Consider the following 26,619-nt stretch of genomic DNA (forward strand, 5'->3'; position numbering starts at 1 on the left):
CATCAATTACTTAATAGTACATTTATGAGTGCAGAGACTCCGCAGTTAGGGCAGAAAAACTCTGCGCATAAAAATATAAGACAGACCTAGCTTTTCATGTGCGGAGTTCTCTGTCCGGCTGCAGAGTCTCTGCACTCGTAAGCGCACTATTAAAAGGCAGTTTTGTGAATACTAAAAAAGACTACATCTAAACGTTTAAGATTACCTTTGTGAATCACACCCTAAGTGACACCTTGAACTGTGATGATGCAACCCAAGAAGATAAGCATATCCGATGCTTCATGGGTGATGGCTCCAAGCAGGAGAAGGTTGAGGATCAATGAAGCTAGGTAATATGAAGAGGAGGCGAGTCAGGAGACCCAGAGGGTGCATTGCCAGGTGTAGGTCAAGCACGGGTTGCGGCCCACGGTGAGTAAGAGGAGTAAGCTCTGATTGGCCAGGCATGGGCGAGAGAGGAGCAAGGCAGTAGAAGGGCAGCAAGGAAATGTTCCTAATGGTCACCACCTAGCAGTGAGAAGACCTCCAAGGGCGCTATCAGGTGCCTGAGGTGGGAGTGAGACAGGATGATTCAGGGCACCATGAGATAAACACAGCATTTAATGGGAGTTGAGACTCTTGTTTCATTGGAGAATAGGAGTAAAAATAGGATAGAATTGGTGAATCCTGGAGTATCTGAGAGGTAAAGGGATTGCTAGGGGTCAGAAGAGGTAGAGAGCCCTGGGCTTTACCTGACTCCAAAAAGGAAGATGCCCTAATGGACTGTGCTTATCCCCTCTGTGCCCTCGTAGGAGGGTGTAGGCGCAAATATGAAGCCATGAATACCTACGAGTCCAGAATGAGGAGACATGTAAATTTAATTCTCCACCAAGGAGTGATCTTCCACTGACAACACTGACACCTGATTCATGAAAGACCCGTTTTGCGAGTCTCTAATAGCGATTCATAAGGAATCGCTATTACAGGCTCACAAAACGGGATTCATGTAGGAATAGCCCAAAAAAATGCGATTCCTACTTATTCCTTATTTGCGATTAGCAAATTGCTATTCGCAAATAAGGAATAACTCCCCATTCATTCCTATAGGCCAAAAGGCCCATAGGAATGAATGGGGAGTATTCCTTATTTGCGATTAGCAATTAGCTAACCGCAAATAAGATAGCGATTTAAAGGGTGCCAGGGGTGTCCAGAGGACACCCTGTAGCACCCCTTAAATGCTAATATAAACAGGGGTTGCGCACACACATGTCTAAAGGACATGTGTGTGTGCAACATGCAACTCGGAAAAATGCTTTTAAAAGCATTTATCTGAGTTTTCGCTATTTACCACAAGGTTTGACCTCGCGGTAAATAGCGGCCCGAAATTGCGATTTCGCAATTTGAAAATGGATGATGAATTGCATTTAAGGAATCTCAAATAGAGATTCCTTAAATGTAATTAATCGCAAATTTGCGATATCGCTATTACCGATTTTTGCATTTGGGATGATGAATCCCAAATGCAAAAATCGCACTCGCAAAGGGCCAGATTCTCAGAATCTGGCCCTTTGCGAGCGCTATTCAGCTTGATGAATCAGGCTGTGAGAACCATCTCCTGCAAATAACTATGTACATTACCTCGCAACTTTGTTTCCCACAGTCTGGCTAACACCTTTTAGCATCCAGCTGAACATTACAACCTGGTTTTAAATACCAGCTACCACACACCTGACTATCATTAACCAAACAAAATTAGGTACTATGCTGTTTATTATTAAATTACATCCACTTCAACTTCAACTTCAACCCTCGGGTATGATAAAATAAGTAGGTTCAACAAGGGAATACAGGCACCTCGTAACATTCCTGCCCCCCTGTCTGGGATCTGTTCTGGGAAGTTTTCCAACCACATTTCCATCCTTTCAGGCAGGCCAATGGACACAAGCCTGAATTCTAGATTCACCTCGGCACTGACTACAGAATTAAAGGCAAACTCTAGAAGAAAAATATTTTATTTATTCAACTGGAAGACAACCAACTGCAGAAAAGTGGATTTTTAAAGAATGAAATACTAAATTTTAAATTGTTAATTACAGGTAAAGTTAGAATATAAAAGTTGAAAAATAAGTGGGAAGTGATCTTTAATATGCATTATTGTACTGTCTGAAATTAAATACAAATGATAATGTACCCACTAAAAACTGATGTGTGGTCCCAGTGAGGTACATGTTTATTTATGCTCACTAAGCTGAAAGAAAGATGGTGGTAAAGATTCTAAAACGGAAATTAGATTTTTAGGTTTGCATATTGTCATCTCTTGGATGCTGGGTCAGACGTCCACACCTCCTCCGCAGGCAAGCTCTTTTGATTGGCTAGTCCCACTGGATTCCCAGGAGACGGCAGCTGACGTCCCAAAGTTTCTTTGCTGTCTCATCATTTCGACCTTGGGAGGCGACGTAGGCCGGGCTGCAATCACTGGAGAGCGAAAAACAAGCAGAAGAATAGGTTTAACAAGAACTGAGCAAATGCATTTATCTCTAACCATGGGCAGCATTTTTCAAAATTAAATGTTAATATAGATAATATAATAGACACAACTGGCAGCAGCTGGGAGTATTTCCCTCCAAAATAAGGCCAACCAGAAAAATAAAACACTCCCCTTTGGACCATGTCCAAAAATTACATCCGTATTTTTTACGCTCATCTTCTGAGAAAACACCTCTGCTCCTCCCTTAGGGGAGTCGTAGCCCACACTACGGTGTGAGGAGGGAACCCACATGATGAAGCATGTCACCTAATGGTGAGTGAAGGTTCTTGTCCTAAGGGAATTCCCTCCTCCTTTCTAAATAGTACTCAATCTTTATTTTTCTTCTCTTCTCCTGACACATAGACAGACTGACTTCTATGTTTTTAGTATTCTCTTGAAGGATCAGTACCCTCTGGCTCTCAAAGATCCACAAAAAGATCCCCTGTGTGTATATGATTATGTGGATACACACCTAAACCCCACACTGTAACACTTCCACCACTCAAGCAAGGAACAGCCACTCCTAGTCCTGTCTTCAGGGAAAGGGAACTTGCCCATACTAACTGGATTGGCATGCCATGTAGGAGAACAGGAAGGCACCATCAGCTACATACTTTTTATTTCTTAAAGAGAGACAGGGAGAGGGACCGAGTACAACGATCCCAACATTATTATTATGAATTATTAAAACCATTTATTAAGCGCCTGGCTACCCAAAACAGTGTGTCCCTGCGCTGTATACTGCACAAAAAAGCTAAGGTGAGACAGGGGAAGACAAATAAAGATTTATAATGACACCGGGATTAGTCCTGGGGGAAAAGAAAGGTTTTAAGTTTTCTTCGGAACATTCTTTCGGAAGGCTCCATCCGGAGATCGAGCGGGAGATCGTTCCAGCATTTGGCCGCTAAAAATCTGAATGAGCGTCCGCCCATCCTGGCTCTGGTGATTTTAGGAAGTTTGAACATCATCCTTCCGGCTGATCTCAAGTCTGTGATGGGGCGGTGTATTGTCAGAAGGTTAAGGAGATAGGCCGGACCTTTGCCCTGAGCAATACGATGAGCGAAACAAAGAGACTTAAATTTAATCCGCTCTCTTATAGGTAACCAGTGGAGTTTGGATAGAGCTGATTTACCTGATGCTCTGCGAGGGAGTTTAAGTACTAGGCGAGCTGCAGCATTTTGAGCGCATTGAAGTTGATGCAATCCTTTTTGGCTCAGCCCTAGGAGAAGAGCATTACCAAAGTCAAGGTGGGGGGTTACTAAGGCATGCACAATGGTCTTTCTAGAGTCGATTGGCAAAAGATCCAGAATCTTACGGAGAGCTTTCAGTATACTGAAGCATCTAGCTGTGACTTTATTCACGTCTGTTTTATATGAGAGATCTGAGTCCAGTGTTATCCCCAAATTACGCACTGACTCCACAGGATGAGGGGGACTGCCCAGTTCCATAGGCCACCACATATGCGAACATACTGAAGCAGATTTCCCAACTACCAACAACTCGGTTTTGTCGCCATTGAGGCGTAAACAGTTGTGGTTCATCCAGGCTGATACCGATGATAAACAGCTCGAGAAGTTGATGGCATCTTCTTTACACTCAGGCGTGAGCTTCAGTAGCAGTTGTGTGGCATCGGCATAGCTGACAATGCCCACCCCAAAACTCTCAACTATGCAGGTCAGGGGAGCCATATAAATGTTAAATAAGGTGGGGCTCAAACTCGAGCCCTGTGGAACCCCATGGCCTACACTTCTGCGAGAGGATTTAAAGGGGGGGCAATGCATTTGGAAACTTCTGTTGGTCAAGAAAGACTCCAGCCAAGCCAAGGCCATTCCCTTCACTCCAATGCCTGCCAACTGAGACAGCAGCGTTGAGTGCAGCACGGTGTCAAACGCTGCACTGAGATCTAATAAAACCAATGCTGCTGTCTCTCCCTCATCCACGATACTCCTCAAGCCTTCGGTGGAAAAGAGTAGGGCTGACTCAGTGGAGTGACCTGCTCTGAAGCCCGATTGAGTGGGATGCAGGAGCGAATGTTCCTCCAAGTAGCTCATGAGCTGCTTATTCCCCACCTTCTCAAAGACTTTAGCGCAGAAGGGGAGGAGGGAAATGGGGCGGAGGTTCTGAAACTGAGTGATGTGAATGTTGGTTTTTTTTTTTAGGGGAATAACCTGAGCAGTTTTCCACGCGTCCAGAACCTGACACTCTTTAAAGGAGAGCGAGGAGAACATGACTTAGATGTTAACCTTCAGGAAGCAGAGACTGACTGTGGGTTTTTGTTTCCTTATTTCTAATGAAGCGTTAAATGTCACAAACATGACTGCTTTACTAAACCTGCAGTGGCATGCTTCCACAACCGAAAGACTGCTGGAATTGTTTGTGACAAGGGTTCAACAATACCAGTCAGGTGGCTATTTGGGCATTTATACAACAATGTTTGCTGCTGAGGTTGCTCTGTGATGTTGGATGATTTGCTCTATTGCTGATAGGAGCCTCATCTGTTGCTCCTCTTTCTCTGAACACATCTCACTCAATACCACGCCCATTTATTACATATATTGTAGCACTGTTGTGTCCATCAAGAGTCACCAGAGTGCTCTTGACACCTCCACTCTCTCCGGCTTCCAATAATATGTTTTCTTTCCTGGCTTGCCATCTCTCTAGTCCAAGGGAATCAAACATAGCATCATTTTGCTTACAAAGATAGTCAGTGGTTATCTTGAAAATGTCTCATAGATCTCCCCTCATGGGACTGTTTTGGACAAACTTCATTTAATTAATTCAGTACCAGAGCTCATCCAAGAGCTGAAAGCTGTACCTGTGAATAAGAACACCAAGTGCCTGATTTTGCCCTTTGTGAATTGACCACTGTCGCAGGAGTGGGGGACGGGTACCATGCCACATGGTGGGAGGACGGTTGCTGAATTTTGACCGGCCACAGTTCAGTTACCTATTTTTACACCTGCATAACATGAGCTCCACCTTTATTTTCTGCCTCCCAACTCTACCCCAAGATCCGCCTCCAATATCACCCATCATTCCTCAGCAGACAAACGCCATTTTCTCATTATCACCTGTCACATATAAATTAAATTTATATCTATTTTTAAAATGTTCAACTAATTTAATGTCAGTTGACATTATTTCCTATGCGCTTTTATTTTAAGTCCCTACCTCGATTGAGTTCAATAAGAACAGTGGCAGGCCACGTGTGGTGCTGGACATACTCCAGCTGGAGTACATTTACTACCGGTATGAGTCCTTTTTGGCTGTAGTAACTTTTGAAGTGCAGTTTGTGAATAGCAATAGGCTTACTCTGTTGTGGGTGGGTGCACTCCCCTCCCCTAACTCCTCCTCAGTCCTCCCTTCAACCCCCTTATGTAGAAAGTATTTCCCATTTTACAACCACTCCCTCCGGTCGCTGTCACATTTACTCCTAAGTGGTAAACTTACATGTGTGAGGATCTCCTCATAGAAAAGATAAAAGAGGTGGAGATTTACACTCGGAGGTTTGTGGATCACATGTTGCAGCGCTATTTTATTACTACTAAACATACTACAATATGCAGCATGTGATTAGGCCCCATCACCTCCACTGCACGGTGTACAGCATATATAGGGTCATCCACCGGTGTGTTTGTTGACTGGTATCTCTCATCGCTGTAAGGTCAAGATCGTGCATCTTTCATCTATAGCTTGGAACAGCCTTCTGCCTCCTCTTGCTTCACTAAGCACCACTTACTCTTCACAAAGAATAAAAGGTTTCTGTTCTTCCCCTCATAACCCAATTTTTGCTTTTTATTCTCTATTATTTGTTGTGCCAGAACAGGGCCACTATGTACCGGAGTATAAGCATGCTTTAGAAAACAAACAAATACATAAATAAAGCATGCAGGGAGACATTTACTGAACATCATAGGCATGCATCCTACACACGATTCAACGCACTCTCACAGATATGGTTAAAAGAAATGTGCAACTCATCAGAGTACAGAATAATACACACCCATTTAAGTTGCAGCATTTGTAAATTACACAAGCATATTTGTTACTGGGATTCACCCAAACTTCTATAAACTGGAGCCTTAGAACTGGTATAGGTCTATACATCATCATGGCTCTGGCACTGACCTGAAATATTTCCCGCTGACCGAATCCAGCTCCTCAGCCACCGAGCAGTGGATGCTGGTCTGAGCTCCTTCCTTTGGGGTTTTGAGGAAGAAAGAACAAAGGTTCCAGGCTGTGCTTAACCAGAAGGAATGCCTCACAAGCTCGGAATGAACAGACCCAGGATGCAGAGCGTTCACTGTAACTTGTGTTCCTGTAAAGAAAGTGAGAAGAAAGCCCTGATGAAAAAGCTTCAAACTGTAATATCTTAGTGTCAAGCCAGGCTCTTAAAGAGTATGCACAAGAACCTGCAATGTGTGTGACCCTCTCAGTGTTACATCTGTGGCAAGTAACATATAAAGTATAAACGTAGATGGAGTTAAAAGCAGTAATCATATACTTCCCTCGGGGTGTCCTGTAGGCGATGTATGGAAATTATGTTACTGCAGGTCGATATTGTCAATGGCAATATAGCGCCCAACAATCAACCTCATCTTAGCACTAGCTACCTCGGCTAACACCTCCTGCTTTCTTTTTTCGCTTCGTTCTCATTTTAATGCAAGATCAGTTTTTCATGAATTTTGAATATGTTTAGTGTTTGACGCACGTTTTTTCCTAACAGTTTGTACCAGTGACAGGCAGTTTTATAGTGTGCTACCACCATTTCTGTTTGCCCTTTTACTATCTTTGTTTTTCTTTTTCGAAGCCACATATTCTGTGTTTCCCACAAATTTCTTCAGCTTTTAAGAGGGAAAGTGGCTCAAAGTTTGATTTTATCATGTCCTAAATAACATTATTCATAGGCTTTCCTGTTTTCAGTTTTTATTTGTTATGAATTCTATTGGCGTGTTGTTTCAGTGTTTCAAAACACATAAAACCAGTGCTTTTCAGTACCACCATTTTTTTGCAGTAACAATTCACAGGGATAGTGGTTTCCAGTGTTTAGAAAGAATTTCGTTTTTATTTCCTTCAGAACCTCTTTCATTTTTATTTTCAATTCTTCCTTGCTCGTCATTACTTCCTTTAACTCTTTCCTTAAATGTGCATTTTTAGGTAAGTTTTCGCTATTACTCTCACATCATGGCTTATCATGTTTTGAAGAACATGAGGATTTTCCACTTACTCCCCCACTGAGGTATGCAATAGGTTGCTCAGTGCCCCGATATTGAAAGTCAGAGTTAAGTTTTCCTGTTCTTTGTCTCAAGATACCAAGAAAGAAATGACTGAAGAACTATATTACTTCTGTCCGATTTTGGCTTTTTTCTGCTATCCCTGGTCAAGGGAAGGGAAGTAATATGCTTACTGTTGGCTATATCAATAAACTGTGCTGCTGTACGGCATAAAAGCTGACGTAGCAAAGAAACGCCGTCACCTACAGGAGATCTTTGGCCATCTGACGTTGTTGGTCACAATGTGGATGAAGTCAACTAGCAGGATTAGGAGGTGACCAGCTAAATGTGTGAAGACAGAAATCAAGAGCTGCATACTTTTATGAAGCATACCTGTGTATATTGGTGTGCCTAATAGATCTCATGTTTATTTATTTGGAATTCACGGTGAGAATCGCTAAACACTGATTTCTGGCAGACATTTGGGCCTGTGTTTAGTGAAAAGCAGTACAGGGACAGCGGTGTGTAGGAAAGTTGGATCTTTCGGGCATAGACACCCCCACATTTTGCCTGATGTCAGTGTGTTTTGACTGCAGTTTGCTGGGATTCTGCTAACCAGGACCCCAGTGGCAGTGCTCTTTCCTCTAAATTTGATGGTAATTACATTGTACACTCCACAGTTGGCATACTGGAGTAATACTGTAAGTCCCTAGTATATAGTTCTGAGGTACCCAAGGCATTGGTACACCAGGGGGTCTCCCCTGGGCTGCAGCATGTATTATGCCACCCATGGGAGCCCGTGCAAACTGTGTATGCAGAGCTGCCATCGCAGTCTGCGAGAAATGGTGCATGCACTTTTCACTTTAGATATAAGATTTTCCTTATATCCCGATCACTGCACTTTAAACCTATAAGTCACCCCTAAGGTAGGGCATATAGTCCAAGGGCAGGATGCATGGTTGTAAATGTGTGGGTACACCTGCATGAGCAGAGGTACCTCATCAAACCCCAGACTCCATTCTCTGGGCTTTGTAAGTGTGGGGCAGACATTTTAAGGGATGTGGTGGACATTGGCAAGCTGAGATGTCCAGCTGCATTATGGCTGCTCTGAACCTGCTCATGTTTGGTATCAAACATGTTGGTGCAACTACACCGATTCCAGTGCTAGTTGCATGATACCATATACTATCCCCTTTGCTTTCAGGTACTTCTCACCTAGAATCCACATTTGGATTCCATCGTTTTGGTCCACGAGTCGCTGTAGCTGCCGATCTTCCAAGATCCTCCATTGGGGTCAACGGGCGGTTCCAATACCACTTCAACCCTAGGCACATGGGCTCCCAGGTGTAGGTATCCTAGTTCCCAGGATATCCGTGGATATGGTGGCTCTCCAACCTCTGCTGATCCAATTGGTGTCCTTGGGGTCCTTTGGGAAGGGTCCTGAAACAAGTATATACTAACCACAACTTACCCTGTGTTATCCTATGGACGTTTGACCCGGTGTAACCACTCTGCACCTGGGCGCCTTGGGGTCCCTAGCCACCCACCTTTGGTAGTTCTCTGCTTCCCCCTCCTTGGGTAAGAGTCTCGTTTTGGTACCTATTTCACATAATACTTTCTTAGATAATGGTTTGGCCCCCAGTAGGGCCTCATGTGTTTTTCTATGCTACTTACCTGTTTATAAAGTATTTCTGATGTGTATTTGATATCTCATGGTAGGAGATATACCAAGGTAGCTATTAGTGTTGTGATAATAAATACTACTGTATTTTTGTAAAGACTTGTGTGGTTCTTTCTCGTGTGAAAGCTTGCTGACTGACTGTGGTAAATGCACTCACTTTACACCCTCCTGAATAAGCCTTAGCTGCTCTCCACGGCTACCTCTTGAGAGCTTTGGTTATCAGTGACCTAAACACTCTCACTAAGGGTTGCCTAGACTCAGTGCACACTGTCTCACCATAGGTGGACAGTATATACGGAATCAGCCTCCTACACTGTGGTCCTGTTAGGATTATACTGTGCAAGGTAGTTTAGCTTTGTGCTCTGTGCAGTAGTATCGCACATTCACTGTTCCTTTGCATTTTTGGTCTTTTGCAGAAATAACAAGAACAGCTAAATATCTTGCCATTAAATGCATCACAGCACAATTCTGAGAACAAGAAGCTCAATCTGGAGGAACTGAGCCATGCTCCCAAGATGGCAGGCACAGGGAGTTGGAAGTAGGTTCTAGAGCACCAGGAAGCTTGGAATGGTTACAAGGACATGTTGGTTAGCTTACCATCCACCTTGAGTATGTTAGAAAAGTGCTTAGAGATTTGGTTTGCATTTAAACAGCTTTGACAATATAGGGCGCCAAGGCAATCTAAGCGCAGAAAATTCTGTGTTTTCCAGTTTGCACTGAAAAGTAAATATTTGGTTTGGAAGGTTTTATCAGTTATTATTGGTTTTAAAAGAAAACCACGAACTCCAGTTATCTGCTTGCTCCCATGCACACATCTTTTAGCCCTTTAATATCATAAGTTAGATCTCGGTTTATAATCCAGTGTAAAGTTTACAATTTTCAGACTAACTTTCTTTTGTACATGGACCATCATCCATCCTCTAAATTAGGTATCTGCGGCTTATCTCTGACCTCTTATGGTCACCTTCTGGTGAGAATACTTAAAAAAAATACTTATTAAACAATTCTCCTTTTCCTTGCTCTCTTTATCTTTGCCCCATATCTTCAACCCAAGGATCTCTTATACACTGATCCAGCTTTTACAAAGATAACTAAACACATCCATCTTTGTCTCACATATTAATAACTCCATCTTCCATTTGAGGGTTGCGACCTAATTTAGACCTTAAATGTCCTACTGAATCCTAATTTAAGCCTGACGCTGCAAGCCAACTAATTTCTCAGTTGCATCTTCTTCCCAATAGCAGCCCTGAGAAAAATAATCCTTCTTATTCTTCTCTCCATAAACTGCATTTTCGTTGGTGCTTTAGTAAATTATAGGCTTGAATGTGCCACCTCCTTATATGTGGGCTGCTATATAACACTGCTACAAAAAACTACAAAAGAAACAAAATGCATGGTGGCACCTTGGACAGGGGCTTAAGATGAAAGAAAAAATTTCGGAAAACTGAAGGACACTACTCTACTTATGGCTGTAAGACAGAGTTCCTAGTCTGCTGCTTCGTTGCTACTTAGGCCCCACCCCTTCCATCCAAGACAGAATGCCTTATTTTACCAGGGAAACAGAACACAACTGTCTAAGGGGTCTGGCCTGCTCCTCCCATTCCGTTTCTCCACTAAGGAACGTAGACAATTTCACCAAGAATGAAATGTTTGGAGCAGGCTTGTATTGTCTTTATGATTCGATCCATCTACCAGTAGTTTTAAAGGATCCATCAATACTACACTTCTATTATAATTTCCCCACTTTGTAACTGACATAATTGTGGGCCAGACCTGTGGCTGGAGAGGTTTCTACATATAGTGCAGTTTATAGGTTGCCAAAAATTCCAATAAATTAATAGAGAAAAAATAGATGGTTCCTTAGTTACTGGGACATGGTTTGTGGAGACATGAACGACTATTAATATTCCACATTATGTGGAAGTAGGTATCCATGGAGAGGTGGTGGTGTTGCTCTGATTGACAGATCCTTGCTACCAGTCTCTTAGGAACTGAGGAGAGGGAAGGAATATGCTACTTACCAGTATGCATCTGTTCTTGGCATGTAGGGCTGCTGACAATCATATCTGTGCATAGATCGCCGCCTAGTGTTGGGTCCGGATGATTGCACTTTGTTGTCTTGGAAGAGTCTTCGAAGTATCACGAGATAGGTGACTCCTCCCCTGGACTACAGTGCGCATATGCATCTTCTCCATCCTCAGATTGTTTTTCGCCATTGTGGCAGAGATGGAGATAGTAAAGTAAGAGATGGCCATGCCAGAGATAATGCTGCAGCTGCGACAGGCACCGGGGAGGAGGGCGGGCGATATGAATGTCAGCAGCCCTACATGCCAAGAACAGATGCATACTGGTAAGTAGCATATTCCGTTCGAGGCATGTGGGCTGCTGAATTCATATCTGTGCATAGACTGAACAGCAGTATCTCCTCTAGCGGTGGCTACCTGTGCCAGGTGCAGCAGTTTGGAAAAGAGTTTTGAGGACAGCCTGGCCTACAGCCGCTTGCTGTTTTGCTTGCACGTCTACACATTAGTGCTTTGTGAAAGTGTGTATGGTGGTCCATGTGGCTGCCTTACAGATGTCTTCAAGAGGAATATTTCCTAGGAAAGCCATGGAGGCCTCCATTTTCCTTGTATAGTGTGCTCTTTGGGGGATGGTTAAAGTGCGTTTTGCCTTTTGATAACATATTTGAATGCATTTAACTATCCATTTGGCTATTCCTGACTTTGAAATAGGATTTCCTTTGTGTTGTGTTGCAAAAGCAACAAATAGTTGTTTTGTTTTTCTAAATGATTTAGTCCTGTCCACATAATAAAGTAGGGCTCTTTTTACATCTAATGTGTGTAGGGCTCTTTCAGCTACTGACTGTGGGTTTTGAAAGAAGACCGGCAGTTCTATTGATTGATATGGAAATTGGATACAACCTTAGGCATGAACTTAGGGTTGGTTCTAAGAACCACCCTGTTGGCATGTACCTGCATGAAAGGTTCTTGAATTGTTAGTGCTTGTAATTCGCTCACTCTTCTGAGTGAGGTAATGGCAACCAAGAAGGCAACCTTCCACGTTAAGAATTGTAGTTCGCATGAGTGTAGAGGTTCGAAAGGAGGGCCCATAAGTCTGGTTAGTACTATATTTAGATTCCAGACTGGGGAAGGGGGTGTCTTGGAGGGATCACCCTTTTCAAACCCTCCATGAAGGCTTTGATTGCTGGTACCCTAAACAGTGAAAGGTGTTGCCTGTTTTGAAGGTATGCTGCTATAGCAGCGAGGTGTAGTCGTATAGAAGAGTATGCTAAGTTACATCTTTGTAGATGCAGCAGGTAGCACATAATGTTTTGTATGGAAGCGTCTAAAGGGTTGATTTAGTTATTGTTGCAGTAAATAACATATCTCTTCCATTTAGCTGCATAGCACGCTCGTGTGGCTGGTCGTCTTGCCTCCCTAATGATGTTCATGCAATCTGGGGGCAAGTTAAGGTATCCAAACTCTAAGACCTCAGAAGACAGATCGCTAGGTTCATCTGATTGGGATCTGGGTGTCTGATTTCTCCATGGTTCTGAATTAGAAGATGTGGTGCAAGGCACAGTCTTTGATGAGGAACTACTGAAAGTTCTAGGAACGTGGTGTACAACGGTTGTCTCGCCCATGTGGGAGCAACTAGGATCAGCGTGAGTGAGTGTTACCGCAGTTTACGTGCCACCAGCGGGATCAGCGGTGCTGTGGGAAAAGCGTACGCAAATCTGCCTGACCAGTTCATCCATATCGCATTTCCCTGTGACAACGGATGTGGGAATCTGGCGGCAAAGTACTGGCAGTTGGAGTTTTCTTTTGTGGCAAACAGGTCTTTTTCTGGGTGACCCCACTGTTTGAAGAATGGGTTGAGAACTTGGGGGTGAATCTCCCATTCGTGTAGTTGCTGGCTGTTCCTGCTGAGCAGGTCGGCAATTTGATTATCCTTCCCTGGAAGATGTTCTGATAGGAGAAAAATGTTTTTGGGAATCGCCCACTGCCATATGCTTTGTGCCAGATGGGACAGCTGTGGAGAGTGCGTTCCTCCCTGTTTCTGGATATAGTACATTGCGGTCATGTTGTCCGTCCAGATCAACACCGTCTTGTTGTACAAGTATTTTTGAAATGCTTTTAGGGCTAGAAATATTGCTATCAATTCTAGTTGGTTGATATGCAGCTTTTTCTGTTTGGTTGCCCAGAGCCCTTGTACTGTGTATTAAAGGAGATGGGCTCCCCAGCCTGTCAGTGATGCGTCCGCTGTTAGTACTAGTTCTGGAACTGGCTCTTGGAACAGTCGCCCCTTGGAAAGGTTTTGTGGGTTCCACCACTGCAGAGAGTTGTGAGCGCGACTGTCTACCAACACTAGGTCTTTTAGTTGTCCTTGAGCCTGGTTCCATTGCCGTGCTAGGCATTCCTGTAATGGGCGCATTTGAAGTCTGGCATGGGGGACAATGAATATGCAGGAGGCCATCATGCCTATGAGCTGCATAAAGACTCGAGCTGGGAGAGAGTGTTGTGGCAGGAATTTGCGAATGAGTATCTGCATACTGGCTATCCTTGCTGAGTTTGGATATGCCTTCGCCACTGAGGTGTTTATAGTGGCTCCCAGGTATTTCTGTACGTGGGATGGTTGCAGATGCGATTTTGTGTAGTTGATTGAAATGCCTAGGCTGTGTAGCAACTGAATTGTTTGGGATGTGTGTGTTGCACACTCTTGGTACGATTTTGTTTGTATTAGCCAATCGTCCAGGTAAGGGTACACATGGACGTGCCTCCTGAGATGTGCTGCCACTGTCGCTAAGCATTTTGTAAACACTCTTGGAGCCGTGGTAACCCCGAAGGGCAAAACCTTGAATTGGTAGTGTTGACCTTCTATTGTGAACCTGAGGTATTTTCTGTGGGCTGGATGGATGGGTATGTGAAAATGCGCATCCTTGAGGTCCAGTGTTGCTAGGAAATCTCCTTGCTGTAGGAACGGGAGCACTTGTTGTAGTGTGATCATATGGAAGTGCTCCGATAGTATATATTGATTTAGGGGTATGAGGTCCAATATTGGTCTGAGGGAACCGTCCTTCTTTGGAATAAGGAAGTATAGGGAGTATACTCCTGTCCCTTGTTGGTGGAGAGGAACTTGCTCTATGTCCCCCTTTTCCAGCATGCATTTCACCTCTTGTTGTAGCAGGGTGATGTGTTCCGTGGACATAGGACGATGTCTGGGTGGTATGCGCACATTTGATGGAGGCGTTTGATATGAATTTTCCCTTCTGTATGAGATCATCAGCTTGTGCTTTAAAAGGCTCAGGTAGGTGTTGCATTAGGCTTTCGAGATGATCATAGGGCGCCCTGTCGTAACGAGCCAGTAGGGCTTGTGTATTAGCAATCCTCCATGAGTTGGAGGCTTGTGCTGCTACCCTTTTGCCTGATGCCTCTAGTATTTTTGACTCTTTGTCAGGGGGAGGTGCTTCCCCTGTTGTCTGGGAGTTGGCTCTTTTACGTGTGTTAGCCACCACCAGTCTAGTGGCAACTGCCCTTTAATGTAAGTAGGGTCTGTAGGAGCTGCCCTATGCTTTTTTTCTATTCTGGGATTGATTACCTGTGCCCTGGCTGTATCCTTAAATATTTCAGGTGCGTGTTTTAGAAATCCCTTTAACATGGGAAGTATACTGACACTTTTTTCTGCAGTAGGGAATGTGTCAAATAAGAAGTCTTCTTCCACAGGGTCATTATGCATGTCCACATTGTGGAATTGGGCTGCCCTGTCTATGAGTTGATTGAAGACTACGATGTCATCAGTAGGTGACGGCTAAGTAGGATAAGTGGGTACATCAGGGATGGGATGGGTGTTGTAAGGGTCTGTTGACTCATCCCAAGGTTCCTCTTGTTGTTCAGGATCCTGTGGGAAATCATATAGAGGCTGTGGCTCATCCCCTGTGTTCCCCTCATTGTCCCCGTGGTGAGAAGGAGAGTAAGGAGCAAAAGGTGTAGTATGCATGATAGGTTGAAAAGGGATGAAGGGTCTAGAGGGAGAAGTCCCAAAGTCCTTTTTTTTCAATGGAATAGGGGAATGAGGTTCAAAGTCCAAAGGCCTCTTTTTCCTATGCAGGATGGTAACTTTACCAGTCTCTGGATTGATATATATCTTTGCCTGGTCGTCTGATGGATCTGGGTGGAAGTTTTTCCTCTACAGTCCTGGGTTGAGTGTTAGACTTTTTTGGGTCGTAACACTTGGTTTTTCGATGACTTTTGGTGTTTTGTTGGACTTTTCGGGTCGGGCCCTTTTTTCGGGTCGACAAGTGTTTTCGGGTCGATCGGAACTTTCGGTTCGACACGTTTTTTGTGCTCCGTAGGCTTCTTTGGATGAGTGTCTTTTTCCGAGTCGATGTTCTTTTTTGGATCGACTGGTGTCTTTGGAGCAGTTATCTTTGGGTGAACAGGTTTTTCCGGCCTTGCTACAGGCTTCGGTACGGCACCGTTTGCCGGGTCGACGGATTTCGGAACAGTAGGCTTGTTCGGGTCGGTGACCTTCTTTGGTTCTGCGCCCTTCGGCTGTGTGCCTTTGTTCTGTTCGACTACTGAACGGCCTTTTTGGGGTCGACGGTCTTCTTTGGCTCAACGCTCTTTGGCTGTACGGCCTTTTTGGGATCGACGCCCTTCGTGTCGACGACCTTCTTTGGCTCTGGAACCTTCTTCGGGACGATGGTACAGGGCCCTGGGGTTTCTGAAGGTTTCGGTTTTGATTTCGGAGCCGAGCCGGACGGCGGGGCTGGCGAAACTTTTTCATGATCTTGGCTAAGGCCTTTTGGCGATGCCTCGACTGGAGCCTTTGGTAACGGGCTAATTGGTGTCGGGGGCAAGGTACTCCCGATTTGCCCCGGTGGGATGTCGTCATCGGAGTCTGAGTAGTCCTCGACGGTGACGATTTTTAGGTCTGAGTCTGGAGCTTCCTGTAGATCCCGGTCATCATCGAAGATGTTGTCCGGTTCCGGTGCCTCTCGCTGCATTTCTTGCCTAGCGGCCCGTCGGTTTCGTATAGTTTTCTTGGATCGAAACTGGGCGAAGGATGGGCAGGTTTCTTCCCTATGGTCTGGGGAAAGGCATTTGTTGCATACTGAGTGTTTATCAGTATGTGGGAACTTGGAGTGGCATTGTGGGCACCTTTTAAACAGGCTTCTTTCCATCGACGGTCGGCTCATGTGGCGTCAAAAAGGCCCAACGGCCCGCGTCGATGACCGATTCGAGATGGAAGGATGGATCGAGTAGAGAGGTACCGAACGAGAACAATACCCTCGAAGTCGAAGGCCTTTAGAAAAGTTTTTTGTTTCGATTCCGAAGTTGGAGTATAGGAGTTAGCATCCGAACCCAATGGCGGAAAAAAACAATCTGAGGATGGAGAAGATGCCCATGCGCACTGTAGTCCAGGGGAGGAATCACCTATCTCGAGATACTTCGAAGACTCTTCCAAGACAACAAAGGGCAATCATACGGACCCAACACTAGGCGGCGATCTATGCACAGATATGAATTTAGCAGCCCACATGCCTCGAACAGATACATCTTCATATTCAGTTTAGCCTGTCTGCAGCTTAAAGTTTCAAAATGGATGTACAGCACATTTTCAGATAGGGTGCCCATCCTTCTTTCTTGCTTTTGTCGACTGGTTCCTATTCTAGTAGTGAGAGATATAAACCTCTCACTGAAGGAAAATCTCATCCTAGAAGTTCTGATGTTGTACAATGCATGTTCAAGAGTGATGAGTTCTTTTTTTCATTTCGCTCTTCGCTGCGTCCAGCCTCTATACTCAGACAGGATACTTCTTGTTTTTTGCCTAGAATTATGCCTTGTGTTCTTAAAGATAAACTAAGGTCTGGCACACCCAGTTCTACTCTCTGGACAACCTTCTGCTGGGGTCTACTCTTCAGGACTGGTTCCCTTTCAAGCTGATGTTACACTGTTGGTGGGTGTCAGGAAAGGGATAGGCTTTATTAACCTGTTGGGAGGCCTCTGCCGCTGCACATTCATCGAGCTGGAAGGCTATCCACCAGTTTGACCACTCTATCCGGTGTGATCTGCTAGGTGGAAGATAATGTTGCTTGCCAACAGCTGCCATTCTGATCATAGGGACTATTTTTCACCCAGGATTATTGCTTATTGTCATTTCAAATGTCAAATAACATTTTCCATGACCTGGTCAGGATTAATGACTTAGTATCAGTTTATTACTTGTGAATGTCCTTCCCCCGCATGGTCCAGTGGGGGAAAGACTACCTTACTCACTAGCTCAGAGCTTCATTGTTGCAATTTAAGATTTTCAGAAACCACATTGAGGCAGCAATGTTTTTGGGATACTTGACCATGTCTGTGATTTTTGGAGGAAATATGATATTGGTCACAAGACATGGTGAATGTGTAAATATTTATATGTAAATGGTATCTCTCCCACTTTCACCCCTAGAAAGTAGACTAATCAATGTTTGTTTTTTACAGTCAACTACTAGGAGTGTACCACTTATATCTTGTCCAAGTAGACATCATTGTTTATGGTTATTTATAGAACAGATAATAGGGTCAAGTGATGCCTTCTCTGTTTCAGATGCTCTGCTAGAGCTCTGCCCATCTACCCTGTCTATTTTCTCTCTCTCTGAGAAGTGTTCAGGTGCTGGGAGGCGCACATGCATCCATTTAGGAATATCAAAAAGTGTGGATCCCTTTTCCCAACCATCCTCATGGTTTTTACGAGCTTATCTGACAGCCATGCTGATAAGAACAGTCAACCTGATAACCTCCACTCACATTATCGGGAATTAAACCATACCAACATTGCTGTACCAATGAAACTTTTCAGCCTGGAGCTCTAGGTGATAACCTACTAAGCACACAAATATAGGACATCAAGATGTTATGAACTTCCCTGCTGGTACCTAAGCAGGAAATAACCTGCTGTATTACTGTGGAGGCCTAGGTGATGCAAATGCAGAAACAAAACAGAAAGGAAAAATGCAAATGTGATAGAAGAAGCTTAAGTAAATAAGACAACCATAACCAACCAAAAGCTAAATAAAGTCCCAGTAGACAGAAATGGAATTGGTAAAGGACTATGGATTACCCTGAACTTTGGTCAAACTTATTTCTGCCAGGGGTGGGTCGCTAGTGAGCCCAAGAGACTGGACTTCACTGGAAAAAATTGCTTCTACTGGGAAAACTATTATACTTCTGAGCAAGTGAATGTAAACAATATGCCTTGCCGAAGAACTTTAATTTCCATCAAGGTAAAATAAAACCCTACTAATGGATCAATGAGGCGATCTTCTCTTTTCACTGTAGTAATACAAGACAATATTTCACAATCATGAACAAAAGACGAAAGGCGGTGTCCTGCAAACATACCTTGTAGACGCTTGGCAAGTTCACGAGTGAAAAGTATATTAGCCAGCTTGCTCCTGCAGTATGAGAGGCCACTGTTGTAGCTTTTTTCACAGTGTATATCCTCAAATTTGATCTTTCCAAAGTGGTGGGCCAAGGAGGACACGTTTACAATCCTTGCAGGTGTTGACTTCTTCAGTGTATCCAGTAGGAGGTAGGTTAACAGGAAGTGGCCTGTGAAAACATATGAGGGAATTTCATTAAAAAAAACAATGTTTCTGGGACTAACTACATGGAGCAGCAAAAACAACCTCTGCATACAGTTTTCAAGATGTTTACTTATTGTGTGTAGTGAATTTGAGTAGTATCAGCATAACAAAGGGCCTGATTTAATTCTTGGTGGTAAGCATACTCCATCACAATGGTGATGGAGTATCCTTAATACCAAGAATGCAGTCCACCTCAGGGATTGAATTGCAGGCAGACCTAAGGGTCAATCATGGCAGAGACAAACCATCTCAGATGTATTTAAACCCCTCTGGCAGCCCGACCAGATTAAGGGTAATCGGAGGAAGACCTGTAATCCGGCCCACCTGATTTAGATGAGTGAAAAAACAGGGGAACCGACAAATGTTGGGGCAAGTAAGCACCAGAATGTGAGGCAGTCTTCCATCTACCCAGTTCCTCACACCAGAGTACACACACTACAGCACCAAGCATACCAGATGCAGTATTTAAAGGGCAAGTTTTGTGGCAGAAATTGATGGCTTTCTCCACTGACATTTACCAGTTGTGGTTGTTCTACGTCCGCAGTTGGTGATTCAGAAAATATATACAAATTCCGTAGTAGCTTCAGGGCGTCAAAACACCCTTGTTTCGCCCTAAAGAGTCCATCATTTGATAGCCAAGAACACGTTAACCACACATTGTGAGAAGATCACCCTGAAGGTTAAAAAAGAAAATTCATTTACAGACTGCCATCTAAACCTTGTTGGATGCTTTGCACACATACCCACTTGACGGCTCTAAGGCAGAGTGGGCTATCTCCAAGCCAACCTTTGGTTAAAAAACATGTGCTATTGGTTGTCTCATGATACTGGTGTGTGTCACATACAAGGATAGTGTGTTTTACGTACCAAAGGCCTAGGAACCATTCTGATTGATTTATATATACAATACATTGATTTCGAAATGATACTTTGTAAATATATGAGACACTTAAGCATCATAGGGTTCTCAAGAGACAGTATGTATACATGAATATTTGACTCGTGCACTTGAATAATGCTATACATGTCCAATATTATTTCATGTGTTGATGAAATAGAGTAGATAAAGATGTCCTGCTAGTGTGATCCTTCTTTTTACCTGATTTAGAAGGGCAGAATACAGGTCAGTTTTAACTGTCTGGTGGGGGTGCATGCATATATTAAAAAGGAAGGTTTCAGCTTGGCCATTTACTATAAATGGCAAAGTCGAGTTAGTAGTTTAAAACGGTTCTACCAGTCTGCAGTGGCAAGCTAGGAGACATGCTTTACTTTGTCACACTTGTGGAGGCACTATAAGAGCTGCAGTCTATAAGGAACCTTTCAACTTACAGGCCCTGGGTACCCCTGGTAGCATATACTAGGGATTTATAGGTAGGTTAGCCTATGCCAATTGGGTGTAAGCCAATTACATATACACTTTCAAGGGTCAGATCACATGCACTGAGGACTGGTCAGCAGAATCTGGTGCACCACACTCATTACTTCTTTACCTGGTAGTCAAAAAGTGGAGCTGAACCTGCAAAAAGCCATTTCCTTACACATACAATTTTAAAATGTATATATATGAAGATTTATATTGCTGAGTGTCTGATCTTGATTGGCTGGCCAGATGATCATTCTGGGCATGATGTTTGTCAGATCTTCAGCGTTCTATTATTCCCTCCAGTTGCCCTTGTACAGGAACATATCCAGGCAAAGGCTTGAACCCCAAATCTGTTACTCTGGGTCTCCTGATAATTTGAGTACCAGGCATGTGTAAGTTTGCTATAGCCTCAGAGTACACAGAGGCAATAAACTGAGTGCAATATGTTTCGGAAATCTGGTAAACAGCTGCAAGCTAATTGAAAAATGCTGGTTGAGGTTACTTGTGCATGGCCACAAAGATCCCGCCAGGACTGTATGGGGACCATATCACAACATATTTTTAAAATCTATGCATCCTAAGGTTACCATCGCTGGACGCCAGATCTTCCTTACCCTGAATAGTTAGCCGAGGGATGTATGACGTTACAACGCACACTTTTACAACGCATACCTTTACAACACATTTTTTACAACGCAACATCCATTACAACACAGTCCATTACAACGCATGCCATTACAACGAAATTTTAAAAACGACATTTACAACGCATTCCATTACAACGCATACTACCTTTACAACGCATACCATTACAACGCATTACATTACATTGCATGTTTGGTAAGTATTGGATAGTGTAGGAGTAACATTTACTATTCTAACTCCAGGGGGTGCAACAGTAGGGTAAGTGTTGGATAGTGTATGGGTAAAAATTACTATTCTAACTCCAGGGGGTGCAACAGTAGGGTAAGTGTCGGATAGTGTAGCGTTAAAAATTACTATTCTAACTCCAGGGGGGGCAACAGTAGGGTAAGTGTTGGATGGTAATGTTATGCGTTGTAATGGTATGTGTTGTAATGACTGAGTTGTAATGACATGCGTTGTAGTGGTGTGCGTTGTAGTGTCATGCGTTGTAATGGTTGTGTTGTAAATGCATGCGTTGTAATGGATGTGGCGTTGTAAATGTTTTGTTGTAATGGTAGTGCATTGTAAAAGTTGCGTTGTAAAGGTTGTTTCCCCTAGCCGAGAGATCATACTGAACTTGACATTTGTCATATTTTTTGCATGTTATGTTGCTTTAGTGGCCATCTTACAGAAACATACCTCTGCCAAGGTTGGACCCCCATCTTCGTTTCACTGGGTCTTCTGCACATGGGATGTACCAGACACATATGGGTTTTCTATGGATTTCGGATGCTCATATGCAATAAAATAGGATGAGTGCTCTGAGGAACTGGATTGTGAGTTGACTGCAGAGTGAGCCCTGGTAAAGACGTAGTAGTAGTAAAGTAGCAACCACATTCCTTGTCCGGGTGAGGCACAGGCCAACCCTAAATTAACCTGTGCTCAACCCTACCATAATGGAGGGCACTATGTTATCCTCAAATTTGCCATTCCTATGCAAATAATCCCTAACAGTTATCTGCCATACCCCGAGGGCAGATAACTGTCAGCTTCTGGGCCTATAATATGAAGGTTCAAGGCTTCACTGTTTATGGCGTCTACATGTGATGCCTTCCTTTTTTGGAATGTCACATCCTCGCCTAGATGAATGCGTTTTGTACTAAGATTGACAGACAAAACAGATCTTTCCATATCAATGGGATATGGAGGCTCAAACTAAATTATTGTGGATGAAAAAGACGCCATACATTTTTTGTTTATTAGTTCTACTATGAGTAGGGTGTATGACTATGACTTGGTGACAATATGCGGTTAGGAACATGTGAATATAGCTGTAGTATGCGGCCTAGTTATTGGAATATCTATGTGCCATAAAGAATAAATGTAATAGGAAGATTTTTCAAATATTGTGTAACTTTATGGAGAAATTACGCAAACTTTGGATTGTATTGTGTGCCATGTTACCGTTATTTAATTACGAAAAAGTTTAGGGTGAGACTTAGGGGGTGGACAAGCTTTAGGGAAAGGGTGAACAGGGTTTACTTTAATAGTAAGTGTAGAGCTAGCCTCAAGGTTAGGATTACAGATGGTAGAGGGGAGGGTTAGGTATGTGTCAGTGATGGTATAAGCATTGTCAGGGTTAATGTTAGGGTACCTTCCTTCAAAACAACATTTACTGTTTGAAAATTCTATAATTTGGAACATTTTGCCTTTAAAATGAGTTGGCATGTACACAGACTGCATTTATATTCTGTATATTTCCCACATTCTGCTTTAAATATTTAGCATTGACCTTGCATAACATTTTATGAGAGTGATCTAACATCCAACAGCAGTACACGTGACTTGACAACAATACACCATAAGCTAAAACAGAGTGAAGAGTTGTATAGCTTATCTTGACTCCTACTTGCTCCTAGTAAAACTTACACTAGAAGAGATACCGCTTTGCATGTTTCAGGTAAGAGGGATAACATTTCCAGTAAAAGTTTTTCAGGTGGCATTTGAGAACCGTGGCCATATCAGCTCCTTCCTTGTCTCTACATTATGGCACCTTTTGTAGTGTAATGTTCTTAACAACTAAGCTGTTGGTAGTTTGATATTTGGCATGTTGCTTGATCACCGCAGTGGGGAGATATCTTGGCCGCTAGCACTTTTTTTATTGCATAATGAAGTTGATGAGCCTCGTCTACTTCTGACATGGATCTACTTCTTTTCTTGTTGGTTCTTGAACTCAGATTGTCTGCTAGATCCATGTTCACACCGGATACCAGACAGAGAGGCTCCGTTAGGTTGAAGGAAACTATGGTTTGTAAAGTCTACTCTAAATGATCTTCCAGGACACTAATTTCCAATTTGATTTGGATTTGTTTACCAGAGCATACAAAAGCTTTCTACCCCATCATACAGTCTCCTGTTTTTGATGTATGTTGTTTTGAGCTAATTGAATTAGAAAATGTGTTATATTTACGGAGTTCAAAAAGTCATGTTACATATACTTTTGTCATGAGTGGTTAACAATGATACATTGAGTGGTGTGTTTCAACAATCCCTTCATTTAATCCCAAAGCATACATTGTTGCTATTCAATGTAGTGGTCTTACCCAAGTGATTAACTCCCAGCTGCATCTCAAACCCATCCACTGTCTTGGAGTACGGGCACATCATCACCCCTGCATTGTTGATCAGGATATGAATGTGCTGCTCCTCTGGAAAACAGAAAATGGGAACAACATGAATCAGGAATTCAGCAACACATTATGAGACATTGTGTCAGAAGCAGCAGCAAAGATGAACACATTAGAGAAAAGAAATATATTTTCAAAGTAATATGACTTTATGTAGCACATCCATATGTTGGTTACAATGCTAGCCTGCAATCTCTTTTTCAACAAATACCAATATATTTTCTAGGCTAAAAGATACTGTTCAAGAAAGTGAGGTAAAGGGAACTTGATTAAGAATATGTTTAAATGTCATGCATGCCTCATCATGATATTCTAAGAGTTTGGATTAGAAGTTAGATTAGATGAAGATAAGACCAACTTCAAGCTGTACTTTCCATTCCGAAAGTAGAAAGTACAGCATTCATATACATCACAAGTACTTGGTTTAAACCATGACTATATTCACTCTTTAAGTAACGTCTGATTTTTCTGTTCCCCCTAGATGGAGGAAACTTAGGGGCCTATTACAATGTCGGGGAGAAAGCCACCCGACAGCTCGTCATGGCGGTCCGTCCGACATCTGCTGCTGCGGTCCGACTGCCACATTATGATGCGTGCGGTCGGAGGGAGCAGGACGAGGGACTGACTGACACTTTCCGAAGACGGACAGTAATCTCGCAACTAGGGGCGGTGCAATCTCAGGCACCGTTGTAGGGATTTCGTTACCCCTTTCCCTCTGCAATTCTATGGCGGTTCGAACACCATAGAAAGGCAGACGGAAAGGGACTGTGGGTGCTCCTATCAGGGACTTGTCCCCCTATCAGGGACCCCGTTCCCCCTTGGCCTCCATTATGGGCCCAGGCAGGCACCTGTGGTGCCCCTTAAAACATTGATGCATCGTGTGGTAGGCACTACCCTTTCCAAAGACAACAATATACATATAGATACATTACTACATTACATAATGCGCAATAATGCAAATTACATCTATAATATTTACTTATTGATGTAAAGCATATTTTTGAAGTCATAAAACAGAGACACTACAATGCACAATGTACTTTCTCTCACTAGTATGTAAGGAGCATGCTATAGCATACTGTACCAAACCATACCATAACAACATACTGACCAATCATATCCTCAATGTCAGTAGTGGGCGGTGTGCTTGATGAGGGAATGGGAAAAATTAAAAAAATTATATTAAAAAATAAACTTACCTGCAGCCTGCTGCGTTGCTTCTCCGCTCCTCTTCTTCAGGAGGCACAGGCTTCCAGAATGCACTGCGTCCAATCCTGAAGCTGCTCGCACGAATGAAAGCAACTTCAGGATTGGCCTGAGTGCCTACGATTTGTTTTCCAGGACAGACTGTGAGTCTCTGCCTGCTCTCTCGAAACCAGCTGGGTTGGTGGGTTGGAGAGAGCTTTCACTGCACATGACGGTTTGGCTAGCCCGAGACGACTGGCCAGACCATCATGCGCACTGAAGGGAATGCACCTACCACTCCCCTCAGTGCCTGTCACCCTGTGGTATTCTCCTCTATGGTCATAGTCTTTCTTTCTCTCATATCTTCTATGGTTTCCATGCTTTAAAATGTAGAATGCCAATATGTCATAGTGCTGTGGGTTGAAACTGCAACAGTTGCTGTTGAACTGGGAAGCAAGTTGGATGGGATCTTCTGTTGAGAATAAAGCTACTATCAAAATCTGCTTTGCCTGAAGCCTGCATCTTTGTATTCGACACTGGCGTAGTCGGCAGTCTTTTTGCTTCTCCAAGAAGATCCTAACACTTTACAATACTCATCTCGTCTGGTAAGACTTTTCTGATTTATTTCTTATGGATATACTTGAACTATATGTGTTTAAATATTGACTCAAGTGCGTAACTTGAAGCACTCTCTTCACTTTTCCCCATCTGCCTAATATAAGAGTTGGGAGTTATCGACACATATATGCTCGCTTTTCACTTATTTTGTAAGGTGAGGGCTGGGAGCAATCGATGTGTAATCAGGAGCAACTCTTATTGAAGTGTTGGGAGGTGTTTGGTGAAATTTAATGACATTTTACTTCTCTGTGGAGTCTCCATGTATTTTGGTTTGCGCGAAGAATTATTATTTAAACTTAAACACGTAACTGTTAAAGAATTTTGACTCACGCGTCTACTGGATGTGTCTTATTCAAGGTTCCACTCTTTGTCTTCTTCACGTCACACGGGTCAGGTTTCACATATCAGCGTTTGACGTCCTCACGCTTTCTTGCAACTTGTTGCCTAGCGATCGCATCGCGTGGCATTATTATGTGGAACTCCTTTACTAAGCAACAGAATTGAGTGACGTTATCGCCATGGTTTGAAGTAAGTGCGTCTCTTAGCAACCTTGAGACGCCTGTTCCTTGTTTTTTGCATGTAATCTTCTACCTACGGCGATACGCACACTTGTATTTCATAATTTTAATACAGTGATACGCACGCTTTGTTATTAAAGACGAAAGTACAGCGATACGCACGCTTCCCATTTCAAAATTTAAATACAGTGATACTCAAATGCTTTGTGCGTTTCATTTACCACCTACAGCGATACATACGCTTGTACTTTCATGATTTTAATACAGCGATACACAAGCTTTGTTGTTGAAGACTAAAGCACAGCGATACGCACGATTCCATTTCAATATTTAAATACAGTGATACTCACGTTTTGTGCGTTTCGTTTACTACCTACAGAGATACGCACGCTTTAATTTTATGATTATAATACAGCAATACGCACGCTTTGCCCTTGAAGACTAAAAAACAGCAATACGCGTGCTTTGTTTACTACCTACAGCGATACGCACGCTTTAATTTTATTATCATAATACAGCGACACGCACGCTTTGTCTTTGAAGACTAAAGTACAGCAATACACACATTTCCTATTTCAAGGTTTAAATAT

The 26,619-nt window shown here is 43.1% G+C and overlaps 1 protein-coding gene across 1 annotated transcript in view; it reads right to left on the bottom strand.

Moving 5' to 3' along the window:
* Nucleotides 1-1,972: 1,972 nt before the first annotated feature.
* Nucleotides 1,973-26,619, bottom strand: part of LOC147689669 (retinol dehydrogenase 12-like) — a 191,418-nt gene continuing 166,771 nt past the window's right edge. Inside the window, exons 4-7 of the mRNA XM_086937131.1 lie at nt 23,625-23,729; nt 18,790-18,999; nt 6,632-6,821; nt 1,973-2,451 (exon numbers count right to left, since the gene is read on the bottom strand). Coding sequence (XP_086793257.1) covers nt 2,349-2,451; nt 6,632-6,821; nt 18,790-18,999; nt 23,625-23,729 — 608 coding nt within the window. The 3' untranslated portion in view covers nt 1,973-2,348. The remainder of the gene's footprint in view (nt 2,452-6,631; nt 6,822-18,789; nt 19,000-23,624; nt 23,730-26,619) is intronic.

This window comes from Lissotriton vulgaris, chromosome 9, assembly GCF_964263255.1.
Source record: "Lissotriton vulgaris chromosome 9, aLisVul1.2, whole genome shotgun sequence".
NCBI lineage: Eukaryota > Metazoa > Chordata > Amphibia > Caudata > Salamandridae > Lissotriton > Lissotriton vulgaris.